The sequence below is a fragment of the Lepidochelys olivacea genome (assembly GCF_965140295.1).
Source record: "Lepidochelys olivacea isolate rLepOli2 genome assembly, chromosome: 14".
Taxonomy (NCBI): domain Eukaryota; kingdom Metazoa; phylum Chordata; order Testudines; family Cheloniidae; genus Lepidochelys; species Lepidochelys olivacea.
Window position 1 is genome coordinate 19,840,911 of NC_140424.1, and position 13,265 is coordinate 19,854,175.

At 38.7% G+C, this 13,265-nt stretch overlaps 1 protein-coding gene across 4 annotated transcripts in view; it reads left to right on the forward strand.

The window, feature by feature from the left end:
- The window catches only part of TBCD (tubulin folding cofactor D), a 259,864-nt gene that overhangs the window by 163,668 nt on the left and 82,931 nt on the right, over positions 1-13,265 (forward strand). For all 4 annotated transcript variants that reach the window (XM_084646626.1, XM_084646625.1, XM_084646628.1 and 1 more), the window contains exons 24-27: positions 2,501-2,532; positions 4,786-4,848; positions 6,054-6,130; positions 9,796-9,877. In XM_084646626.1, the coding sequence (XP_084502752.1) occupies positions 2,501-2,532; positions 4,786-4,848; positions 6,054-6,130; positions 9,796-9,877 (254 nt within the window). The remainder of the gene's footprint in view (positions 1-2,500; positions 2,533-4,785; positions 4,849-6,053; positions 6,131-9,795; positions 9,878-13,265) is intronic.

Consider the following 13,265-nt stretch of genomic DNA (forward strand, 5'->3'; position numbering starts at 1 on the left):
GATCCAAATTTAGGTCTATGATTCTGTGACCTTTGGTTGGTTCCATGTTGGTTGGTTGAAATTTAGTTTCCACATAATTTGAAGATGAGCATAACAAATCCCATCAGATTCTCAGCTATTCCATCTCTGACCACTGAAAACTAGTTCCCTCCACCTCAGTTTGGAATCTTTTATACAGATGACATGATCACTGAAATATTATTGGTCACACTGCTTTGTATTTCTGCAGCCCTATAATGTATAAACTAAACCTTAAAATATTCCTGTAATTCTATTTTGAGTGGACAAAGTCCCTTAAGAAGCTGAATGGATCTAATTTATTTTTGTGATGAACCTATGTTTTAAGGGATTCATATCACAATAGTTACTGTCTGCATTTCTAATTGTCAGATTTGTTCTGCCTATTCTATAAATTACACTTCACAGCTAAAATGTCCAAACTCGATTTCAGTCTTAATCTGGCTTGATAAGTCTCTTAACGTTTTTCAGTATAGTACATTTATGTTTATACTTGTATTTTTTAGGTAAGGGTGACCATCATATATATTGGTAGTGTTTTTCTACCACTTAAGGAATTTGTGCACGTGAGAATGCTACTAATATTTTAATTCTTATTATTTAAGTATGTTTAATTATCCTCAGTTGGCACTCTAGGTCTGTTAGCAAATAGGTGAGCTGTAAAATTCTCTGAAGAAATTCTAATATATGTAACATATGGGAAGAAAAGATGGTAAATTCTTTTCCACATAGAGGTTCATTAACTATGTCGCCTAAAGTTAAAACAGAATCAACAAATAATATGAATATCAGTGAGCACTTGCTTTATATAACGAAAGTATGAAATGTTTTGGTATTGTGTATATGTGTATGTTAAGTTGGAAATCAGATAGCAGTTTTTTAAATTTTAGGAAGGGGGAAGCATTCTCGTTGGGATTCTCATGTTGTGAAAGCATGGCAGGACATGTTTAATAGTTTCCATTAAACAAAGACCATGTACATCACCATTAATCCAAGACTAATGCTAATATGGAATAATGTATGTCAGCAGAGGTTCTTAGCTTTTTGGATAACTTCCAGATTTAATGTATTCAGACACCTGAATAACACTTACTGCTTATGATGCCATAGAAGCTGTTCAGTTCTAAAATACTCTATGTAACGTTATCCTTGTAATTTGAAAAGGAGATTCCTAACTTCTTCCAAAATTGACTTTAAAAACAATTCTGTGAAAGTAATTTGAATTTGCATGTAAATTAAAAACAAAGTACTGTTGCTTGGTTCTAATCGGCGTCTAAGTAAAGTGGAAGTAAACATTCATGTTCAAATAAGATATTAGATCTGCGATCTGGGAGCTTTACCATTCCATCTCTGCTGCAAGGAATTTCCTACCCCAATGTGTGAATTTCACTGAATTACACTGAGCTCCTATTAAAAAGTCACTTTCTGTAGAACTGTGTTAGCATTTTAAGGCTCCAAAATTGTATGGAAAACAGTTGGCTAATGGAAACTGGTACTGCAGTAGTCAGTTTAAGGACTGAATTTGATCTATAAACCTTGAAGGAAGCACATTCAGGTAGGTCATGACGTTTGGAGATAGTGTGTAGGTTTTTTGGGGGGGGAAATAGGAAGTGCCAACACTACAGTAACACTTAGAATAAAAGTGGACTGATACTTTGTGTCAGTTTAGTGAAATGCTGAATAATAAATTGATTGCTCTTCCTTAGGAGGCAGGGTTTATGAGGAACAGCAGCCAAACACAGCAGATTTCCCTATAGAACGGTCTGCAAATCCATAACTTATGAGGAAAACCTGTAAGGTTGGCAGGTCTGCATTGCCTGGACCACCAGTGTAATTTTGCTGAGTGGTATATTGTAGGAGAGCTCTTCCAAAAATCCATGCTGTATAGAAGGCATGCATCTGTATTCTCAAGCTTTAAACTTTGTTTTTCTGTTACCAAATAATACTAAGCAAAGAAGATTTGAAGCTTTATGCTCTGATATAAAAGAATAAACTAGAGAATAAAGTTCTAATATCGTTTGAAAAGATTTTCAAACAATTGCTCCTCAAGTGGAAAGACTCTAGGATGGTGACAGATTTTGTGACTGAAAAATCCTGTGGTAAATTCCACAGGGCCATAGTACTTCTAAAGTGAGGCTATCAGAAAAAAGCATGAACCTGAGTGCCTTTTATTTTTCAAATAGGATTAGAGAAATTAGGTCTTTGTTCTTTGGAAAAGAAAAGATGGAGTGTACAATAAGGTTTTGTATGGAGCATTTTGTAGTGAATTAAGGCAGTAGACGGTACAGCGCTGTTTGAGAGTTGGTCAAACGTAAGATTGGAGGGTTTACAAGCTTAATCTTGGGAAGACTTGAGTGTTACTTGTTGTATTTCTGTGGCTACTTTTCATTTGAAAACTTATTGTGCTTTAGTAAGCAGCTTACCTAATTGTATGCAGTAATCGATCATCTGAAAATATTGCATTTTTGTTTCTATTTTCCAGGGGTTTAGGTGGAGAACTAATGAGACCAGCTGGTAGGTGTCCCTCTGCATGTTAGCTGGCTGGTGCTATTTTTGTTGAATTAAAATAGCAAATATATGTTAGTTAATTTACTCTATTTACGTCAACTTTTGCATCTCTTGGCATTCCACTGTTTTCTTGCAATATCAACACTGTATATATAAGCTCTCTCTTTCTTTCTCTGTCTCCCTTGCTTGCACATCCCACCCACACAACCTACATTAAAAGAACAGTAAAGTTGCAAAGTCAAGTATTCAGAAGTTAAGAAATGCCAGTATTCAGGTTGTCAATGCAATCTTAAATTTGGCCCCGGTATCATATGCATTATGACAATGTCTAATTACATGATCACATACTATTTTTTTGCACAGGAACCCTTCTTCCTCATTCAGTGCACAGGATAGAACCACTCTGGAGATGAATCAGGGTAGTGTAGTGAAGGAGACATCATTGGTATTGGGGTGGTGTCTGGCACCAGAGCTGGATCTGAGGCATTATCCTGTGGCACTGCTATTCAAAGAGCTCCCAAACCACCTGGAACTGAGCTTATGCACTATGGCCAGATGCTTCATCCAGACTTGCAGTCACTGCATCTGAAGATGTGGCTGTTGGGTGTTTCGTACCATGGACCAGGACTGCTCCCTACAGATCCAGGAAATCTTGATACAGAGCCGGAAAACTTATTCTTTTAAATGAAAGAGGTTCTTGATATGGGAAGTCCAACATGGTCTGGACTCTCTGTAGTCTGTTCTTTGACTACTGATTGCACTTATAGCAGGCTGGCCTTTAGTTCAACATGGATTAAAATCCATGTCACAGCAATTTCAGCTTAGCATGCACCTGTGCAATTATGTTTGGTCTTCTCTCACCCACTGTTACCAAATTTTTAGCCACCAGTCTGAGAACCCACCCCGTCTGGGACCTCAGTAGTCCTCTAGAATTTAATGGAACCTCAATTTGAACTTCTATCAGAATGCCCCTTGCATCACCTCACTCTGAAAGATGATCTTCCTTGTGGCTATTACTTCAGTCAGAAGAGTGAATGAGTGCCTTCAGGCACTTATGGCTGAACCTTGCTATATGACATTACATAGGGACAAGGTGTTGCTGAGACCTCACCTGAAGTTCATTCCTAAGGCCTGGGCTACACTGGGGGGGATTTGAACTAGACAAGACGTGATAAATCGATCCCTGATAGATCGATCACTACCCGGATCAGCGGGTAGTGAAGATGTACCCTAAGGTTATTTCAGAAGTTTACCTAAACTAGTTAATCAACCTACCTGTCTTCTTCTTGAACCTATGTTTGGCTATGGGGGGAAAAGAAATTACACACATTAGATTACACTGACAGGATGAAACCATTCAGATTGTTTCCCTATGTACTTTTAGCCCTAGTCAGGTGTTCTAGAGATCTAGCCATCTCATCACAAAAGCTATGGAAATGGATAACACAGTACGTCTTGCCATGATATTAGCTGGCATGTGCTATCAGAAATCTACAAGGTGGCTATGTAGAGTAATTCCCCTGGCCTTTGTCAAAGACTGCTCCTTGGTTTTAGTGGATAGGTTGGATGCCAGTTTTGGGAGAGCAGTGCTACAATCACTATTTGACTGATACAACTGAAACTCCTCATTCATTCCCACTGTCCCATAGGGATACTACTTGCCAGTCACCTACGATGAAGTCCACACTGACACATACTCGAAGAAGAAAGAATGGTTACTTACCCTACAATAACTGTACTTCTCTGAGATATTGTAGCCAGCATAGATCCCATTACCCATCCTCCAGTCCCCACATTTTGGAGTCTTCAACCAAGATGGGCTTTGAGTTGTGAGGGAACTATGGGAGGTTCCTGGCCACTCCACCCTTTATATCCTCGCATGGGAACATGAGGAGGCACAGGGTGCATTTACGGCCCCAACAGACACAGCTATTAAAAATAAAATCTGATTTCACATGCCTTACAGTGGGACTACCACATCTGGAAAGACCCCAGTTACTGTAGTGTAAGTTCTTTTTTGATGTTGGAACCACAAGAATAATTCCATTTCAGTTTCCTTGTTATATATTTATTTTTGAGCTATAATGTTAGAATATTTCTATTTGCAACATTTTCTGCTCTTCTGTTTTAAGTACACTCTTTTACAACTGTAGATATTACATCAGTACTGGTATGACTGCATTTTGTCAACATTATTGCAAGTTACTATTTTCAGAAATGATATAATTGCCTTTTTTTCTCTCCTCCCCTCCCCCCCAGTCTGCACTTTAATTGAAAAGTTGTCACTTTCAAAAATGCCATTTCGAGAGGATCCCATAATCGGTATGTAATACTACTTTCAGTGGTCTTATATTATGGCATCATTCTAATTATATTCTCGAAGTTACATAGTACTAGTCAGTGATGTTATTCAAGGAAACTAAGTTTTGATAACCTACCCTTACTCAATAACATCTTGTTAACAAATCTCAAAAAGGTACACAAATCTGTGGTTGAAGATATTGCATATAGCAGTGTATGAAGAAAATTTTTGTTTGTGTCACCCCCAAGCAAGCCTCTTTCTCTTAAAGTTGTCAAAAAGTCTCTGAAAATCATAATATTTAGCAGTGGGAAGATAAGACTCTCCTTTTGAGCATTTCTGCTTGATTAAGGGTTGGTCAGTAACATTTATTATTTTTTCAACAAATAGAGGGTTCCTGTTGGAATGCCCTTTTTTGTACTCCCCACCTATGAAATCCTGCATCATGGTGACTATTTGACTGAGGGCTAGTCTACACTAGAAGTGCTTCATTGGCACAGCTGCTTTGATGTGGCATGTCTGATGAAGACACTCGTGCAAGTGGGAGAGCGCGCTCTTGTCAGCATAATAAATCTACCTCTGCGAGAGGTGGTAGCTATTTTGGTGGGAGAAGCTCTCCTATCGACATAGCACTGTCCCGACCAGTGCTTAGGTGGTATAACTTATGCTGCTCGGGAGGAGAGGGGGCACTTATTCATACCCCTGAATGACCTAAGTTATACAAAAATAAATTGTAGTGTAGACCTGGCCTGGACCTTTAGCAGCATCTGTCCTGAATAAGTTGTTACAAATTGTTTCTTCCTATCTGTTCATCACATTACAGGCTCAGGAGAAAAGCACTGAGCCCTATAGCTTGTGTATTTCATAGATGACACTTCATAGAATATCAGGGTTGGAAGGGACCTCAGGAGGTCATCTAGTCCAACCCCCTGCTCAAAGCAGGACCAATCCCCAATTTTTGCCCCAGATCCCAAATGGCCTGCTCAAGGACTGAACTCACAAACCCTGGGATTAGCAGGCCAATGCTCAAACCACTGAGCTATCCCTCCCCCCTTCAGTGAATGGAAACAAGATAACTACATTCATTGTAATTCACACCTTCAGTTATTTGAGAAAGAGCAAGAAAAAATAAGTAGTTTTAATTAATTGCTGATCACTATAAATAGATGTCAATATACCTAAGACTATGTCATTAAAATTATACTGAATATCTTTTCTGCCACTCCAGATGGCTGGCAATGGTTGATAAATGACAGTTTAAGAAGTCTGCCTCTTGTTTCAAGCACTGCAAGACAGCAAATAAAGGTACAGTAATTCTATCCTCTTTGGCTTTATTAAACAAATACCATGAAGGCAAACATTCCTGATGATATATTTTCCTTGTTGCTCTCAGCAGCATTATAGCCTTTGTTCTACTAGAAGTTCTCGCTTCCTGGTGTGGGATAGGAAAACTAATGGTTTTAAAAAAAAACAGAAATTAACAGTGGAGCTGAAAGAACTAGTAAGACTAATGGTTTTGTCCTTTTTGAAATTCTGTCTCCTGCTGTTGTGGAATGGTGTAACCTGACTGTGTGGAGTTTATCAGAAATGCTTTCTCAAGTTTAAAACCAAGTGGTATCATCTTTGCTTTCGAAAAATTTTCCCCTTCATGATGATTTATTCTGTGGTTCTCCAGTCTCCTTTTCTCTTAATACCCTGTGCTTTGTATTTGTTTGCATGCTCATTTAAACAGACAACTCTTTTGTAGGCTCTTGAGTGGTCTGTGTGTTTTGTCTTGTGAAAGTTTCATTTTCTTTTCCTGAGGGATATGAGAGATCCCTGAATGTTCATCTCTTAAATTGGCTAAAGGAGTTCCTTTCTTGTAACCATCCAGTCTCCAAAATTCCAAAAATCATCTTTTGAGTGTTACTTTCCACCTTCGACAGTTGATATTGTAAAGGCACTTACTGACAGTAATGCTTCAAGCTGACGTCTTCTACCTGTCTGCCATTTGATGATAACTTCAAAAGCAATCTTGCTTTGCTGATTTTATTTTGTTTAAGGGGCTTCACTTTGGCTTTCCTGTTTTATTTTGTAGGTCTCAATTTTCATGATGGGAGTGACAGTATAATGCAATGTTGTTATGCATACAGAAATAAATAGTATGTGTTGAACTTTCTGCCCTGCTTTCCCAAAAATTGGAGAAAGGATGACATTTCACTAGACTTGTCTTTCCCTCTTAATACCAGGAGACTCTGGTTTGAGATTGCTTTATCTGTGCTCTGCATAGAATAAAGTATGCTGACTGGGGGATTATTGGGATGGAAGGAGGGTACTCGGGGTATTCCTGTAAATGCTGCCACAATTATCCTCTCCTGATGACTTTTGCAAATCAGATTTAATGTGACTGTCCAATTTACCAGGACTACAGACTCAGAGGTGTAAAAATCCAGCTATAGTCCTCCTACCTCTAACATCATTCTGACAATGTTACTGATGTGTGAAGCAGAATAGTATACAGCTTGCTGGAACATACTTTTGTTGACTCCATAGTGCTAACCTGAATTAAAAAAGTTTTTGTTGGTAAAGCAAGCAAATATAACTCCAAACACACAAGTTTCATTGTGTAGAAGGTAGCATTTTCACACGACTACTTTTCTCACAATAGACAAGCTTAAGAAAATTCCCTTCTATAGTCCCTTTTAATTACAAAAATGCATGAGTACTGGTGGCCCAGTTTTTTAAATACATACAAAGTCAGGAGAGGAGGAGAAGGCAGGAAGGTATCCAAATCATTGGAGAAGAATCTAAAATCAGAAATTTTGGAGTTCTTGATTTACCCATGAAAACTGTAGAGATGTAGCCAAGAAGTTTGACAGGTGATTTATTGTAGGAAATTGGCACTGAGCTCATAGACAACTGATCATAGACTTAAGTCAAGAGAATTTGGACCAAAACTCTTGATTTTCAAGCTAACCTTAGTTGGATGTTGCCTACTGGGTGAGAATCCTTCCCCTGATTTAAAAAAAAAAATGTTTCAAGGACAGAGAGTTAATCTTTTTTCCTGGCATGGGAACATCTACTTTACTTACATAATGCAGTTTCATGCAAATAAACAGTGAATAGTGAAGGTTTTTACATCCAGATATTTTATGTGAAGCTAAGATATGGCTCCACGTTAGTGAGAAGATAATTTTTCATGTTTCCGAGTACCTGCCTAATACAGAGTTTTAGAGTAATCAGCAATATTAAAATAAATAAGATTCTTTCTTCAAAATCTCTGGCTCAGCATGGAGATAAAATCTGATGAATATTTTTGAGGTGTTTGTAGTGTTACAGCTGTTTTGGGTCTAGGATACTTGAAAAAGTGGAGGTGAGGTCATATCTTTTATTGGGCAAGCTTCTATTGGTGGAAGGTACACACTTTCAGGATACATAGAGCTCTTCTTGACCTGAAGGTACAAGCTTTCAAGGTCAAAAGCTTGTACCTTCCACCAATAGAAGTTAGTCCAATTAAAAGATATTACCTGATCTGCTTCATCTCTTAAATATTTTTTGGGGTAGAATTGTGAGATGACAGAGGAAACTCTTGTTTTACCAGTCCTTCAGAGTAACAGCCGTGTTAGTCTGTATTCGCAAAAAGAAAAGGAGTTCTTGTGGCACCTTAGAGACTAGCCAATTTATTTGAGCATAAGCTTTTGTGAGCTACAGCTCACTTCATTCAATGCATTCAGTGGAAAATACATCTTTTATACCCCTCAGCATTTCTTAGATGTTGTTTCTGAGTTCATTTTACATTTTTTGAGGAAATACAGTTGTTACATATGAATTTGGAAATAATGTAGATTATAGAATAGAGAAAAAGATTTCTGTATCGTACACTTCTAGGTACAGCAGGAAAACTCTACGAAAGCTTATGCTCAAATAAATTGGTTAGTCTCTAAGGTGCCACAAGTACTCCTTTTCTTTTTACCAGTCCTTATTATTCACAGTTGAGAACACCTATGTTATTATGAAAGTATCATTATTATTAATACGGAATGAAGAGCACATGTTTCTTTTCTTTTTATATGCTCTCAACTTTATTACTACATTGGTCATCACTGTTTTATTGGCTGAAAAATGTAGCTCTACTGTGAATTTCTCAAGCAATGTCTGTGATAGAATTGTTTGCTGCACCTGTCACAGAGATCCGTCATCTAAAGATATGGAAGTCCATGTGTACAGTGCTGCTCCCCATCCCCATTCTAAACTGAAATTATGTAATCATGTTGAGGGACTGTCAGACAAAAGCTGTGCTGTATATTCGGTTTCTATGATTTTAAGTTTCAGAGTAGCAGCCGTGTTAGTCTGTATTTGCAAAAAGAAAAGGAGTACTTGTGGCACCTTAGAGACTAACCAATTTATTTGAGCATAAGCTTTCGTGAGCTACAGCTCACTTCATCCAATGCATTCAGTGGAAAATAAATCTTTTATACCCCTCAGCATTTCTTAGATGTTGTTTCTGAGTTCAATTTACATTTTTTGAGGAAATACAATTGTTACATATGAATTTGGAAATAATGTAGATTATAGAATAGAGAAAAAGATTTCTGTATCGTACACTTCTAGGTACAGCAGGAAAACTCTAAAATGAACTGAGAATATGGTACACAGAAATCAGTAATAATTTCTTAGATTTTAATCAGTATAATCTATTAGTATAGAATATATATAATCAGTATAATTCATAATGTCGTCTTAAGAAAACATGACAATTGTAAGGATACACTGGTTTAAAGATACTCCTAGACGATAATGTACAAGAGGTTTAATCAAAATAAAAAAGAAGTTGATTTCAATAATTTTGGAGAATAGTATAAAGAATAATTATAAATAGGATTAATATAAAGAATTCAGTTCTATTTTCTTATCCATTATCCTATCTCTGGACACAGTTATATTAGAGTAGACATTTTATTATTTTATTAAAGCTCACAATTTTATTTCAGGAAGCTGCAGTCTCTGCACTTGCTGCATTGTGTAATGAATATTACATCAATGAACAGAGAGAAGCCAATCCAGCTCTTCAGGGTAATGATGCATATGTATTGTGTATGTTTTCATTAACGAATGTCTTTTAATTATTCATGTTGGTTATGCAGGTAGAAGAGATTCAAAGGAGGCTAAATAGGTTGTTTAAAAAGCATCACAGTGGATTAGCAAATTCTGAAGGCCCAGCCCAGTTCTGTACCATTTTAAAGTACATTTAATTGGGTGTACACATTTATATAATTAATATACACCATCCTTATGTTCCATATGGAAAAATGCCTTGGAGGGATGAAAGAAAAAGATTGCATGTGTATAGGACAATGTTATTTATAATGTCTTGGGTATTTACTTTTTGAATTGCTGCTCTCAGTATACAAGCTCATTATTTGTGTGCACTCCTGAAAATACTCTTTCTTCTTTTTAATTCCATGTAATTTGAACATTTTACCTTTAATAACCAAACGAAGGTGCTTAGAAATACCAATAATTTACAGATCAGGGAGAGATACATAGATACCCAAGAACTAGTTTACATCTCTTTTTTTTTTTTTTGGTCATATTCTTTCTAAAAAGAAATGATGGAATGTGACTATTTTTGATTCAAGGGACTTTAAAGGGGTTCAGAGAAGAATGAAAGTGATTAAGGGCTTTGAGAAACTCCCTCATGAAGAGAGATTGAAAAGAGCGGAAATCTTTATTTTAGAAAGGAGGTGAATACAGGGGAAAATAAATGTACAAAATAATGACTGGAACAGAGAAGGCAAATAGCTTTTGTTCTCTCTGTTGTAGACCTCAAGAATAAGGGAACATTCTGTGAAACTGAAAGGTGGCAAATTCAAAACTAATAAAAAGAAATATTTTTTCACATAATATTTAATTAGTCTTTTTGGAACTCATATTTCCACAAGATGTTGAGGCCAAAAATGTAGCAAGATTCAAAGACGGAATGGCGATTTGCAAGTTTAACAAGGTTAACCAGAGTTGTTATAGTTAATGCTTAATTTGTTTAATATAAAACCTCATGCTTTTAGGGTTTAAATCAATCACTTATTATCAGGGGTTTGGGTGAGACATTCATTGGGGGGCAAAGTATCCCGTACTTGCCTAACGTGAGGTTGCTTGCACCATCCTCTGAAGCATCTGGTGTTGACCATCATCAAAGACCGGCTGTTGGATTAGATCAGAGGTGGGCAAACTACAGCCCGCGGGACATCCAGCCTGTGAGACTCTCCTGCCCAGCCCCTGAGCTCCTGGCCTGGGAGGCTAGCCCCTGACCTCTCCCCTGCTGTTCCCCCTCCTCCGCAGCTGCAGCTCACTGTGCTGTTGGCGCAAAGCTCTGGGCAGCGGGGCTACGAGCTCTTGCCGGGCAGTGCAGGTGCAGAGCCGCAGCCTGACCTTGTGCTCTCCGCTCTGCGTGATGGCGTGGCTGGCTCCAGCCGGGTGGCACGACTGCCTGTCCTGGTGCTCTGTAGTGCCACCAGCCACTGGTGCTCCAGGCAGCACGGTAAGGGGGCAGTGAGCGGGGGGGGGGTTGGATAGAGGGCAGGGGAGTTTGGGGTGGGGAACAGGGGGGTTGGATGGTGCAGGGGGGCAGTCAGGAATGAGAGGAGGGGTTGGATGGGGCGGTGTGGCGGCAGTCAGGGGTGGGAGGTCCAGTGGCGGACAGGGAGGGGTGGATGGGGCAGGAGTCCCAGGGGGGCTGTCAGGGGTCGAGAAGCAGGGAGGGTTGGATAAGGGGCGGGGGCCAGGCCACATCTGGCTGTTTGGGGAGGCAGAGCCTCCCCTAACCGTCCCTCCATACAAGGAGAACGAATAGGTCAGACTGGACATAAACGTTGTTGTTGAAGTCTTGGTAGATGAGGGTAGGGGACTGTGTGCAGAAGAAGATAGGAAGGTGTCAAAATCAGAAAGGAGAGTGGACATGGTAAAGTAAGAGGGCAGCAGATGACTTAAGCCTGGTCTACCCTGAAAAGTTATATTGACTTAGTTGCATTGGTAAGGGATGTGAAAAAAACACACTCCAACCAACATAGTCAGGCCGACATAGCTGCATCTACACTGGGGTTTAGTCAGCAGAAGACTGCTTCCATAGATGTAGGTAACGTCATTTGGGGAAGAGGTGTTCCTACACTGGCTATGTCTACACTAACACTTCTATCAGCATAACTCTCCTGCTGACATAGCTACTGCTGCTCGTTATGGTCTAATTATGCTGACAGGAGAGCTCTCTCCCGTTGGCATAGAGTGGCTACATGGGAGATCTTACATCGGCGCAGCTGCATCGGAATACCTGTAGTCTACCAAGGTTTTCTGGACATCCATACACATGGTGATAAAAGTTGCACCAAGAATGTAAACAATTTTAAAAAATGTCAGTATGCCTAGTTTTGTATATTTCTGTGGAAATTATCATTTTCTCTGTACTACCCATAACATGTACATCCTAGAAATAGATTATAGATATATAGTAACTAGGAACTTCCCTAGAATTCCTGAAAAAGTTATGTGGGCAGAGACTATATCATACTCCATTGAGCAGCATAGGTACCATGATAATAGATATTCCTATTAGGGCAGGTCCAAGCAGCAGTGGAGGGGTTAAGCAAATGGGATTTTGGTAATATTGCACCAGTGTTACATGACTGCATGGTAGCTAAATAATACCATAAACTTTAGTGGATCAGAATCTGAATTTTTTCACAACAAGCAAGTCCCAACTAGCCTGCAATGTTACTATCACATCACTTCTTTCATTTCTCTTTATTTTCTACTTTCTTTCCTTTGCACTCTCACTTCTCATCTGCTGTATCTATTTTCTTTTGTCTGCTTTTTTATTTTCACTGTTTCTCTTGTACGCCTGCAGCTCACTTTTGAAATTTTTCCCTTCTGATCTCCTCTTAGTAGCTGCAGGTTATGTTTAATGAAAATTGTAGAAACTTCACGGGCTGTGCTATTTTACCAAGCACACATCAGTAGGGGGCATGTAATGTCACATTGCTGGAGGTAGAATAATTACTACTGCTTAGCAGTTATCAGTTGCAGTTATCAGTAAATAGCTGCTGGTTTGCTTTCTGTCACTTCTGAATTTTCTGTCATTCGACTAAGACTGTCAGTTTGAAATTAACATCAATCATAGCAATGCTGCTGCAACTCCATCATCTGAGATGTTGTCACTGAGTGCCTATGCAAGCATGGTATCTGCATATGGCCTCAGGGCTCTCTATTATGGGCCTGTGGTTAGGAAGGTTTTAAAATAATAAATATGTCTATATGAAAATGTGTTAGCTCTTGAATAGGTAGCTAGTTTCCTGTTTCCTGATGAGATACAGTAATTAAGACCTGCTGACTGTATGGGGATTTAAAAAAAAAACAAACCAGAATGGAGTCATGAGTTGTGATTAAATGCATTGCCTTATGGCAAACTATC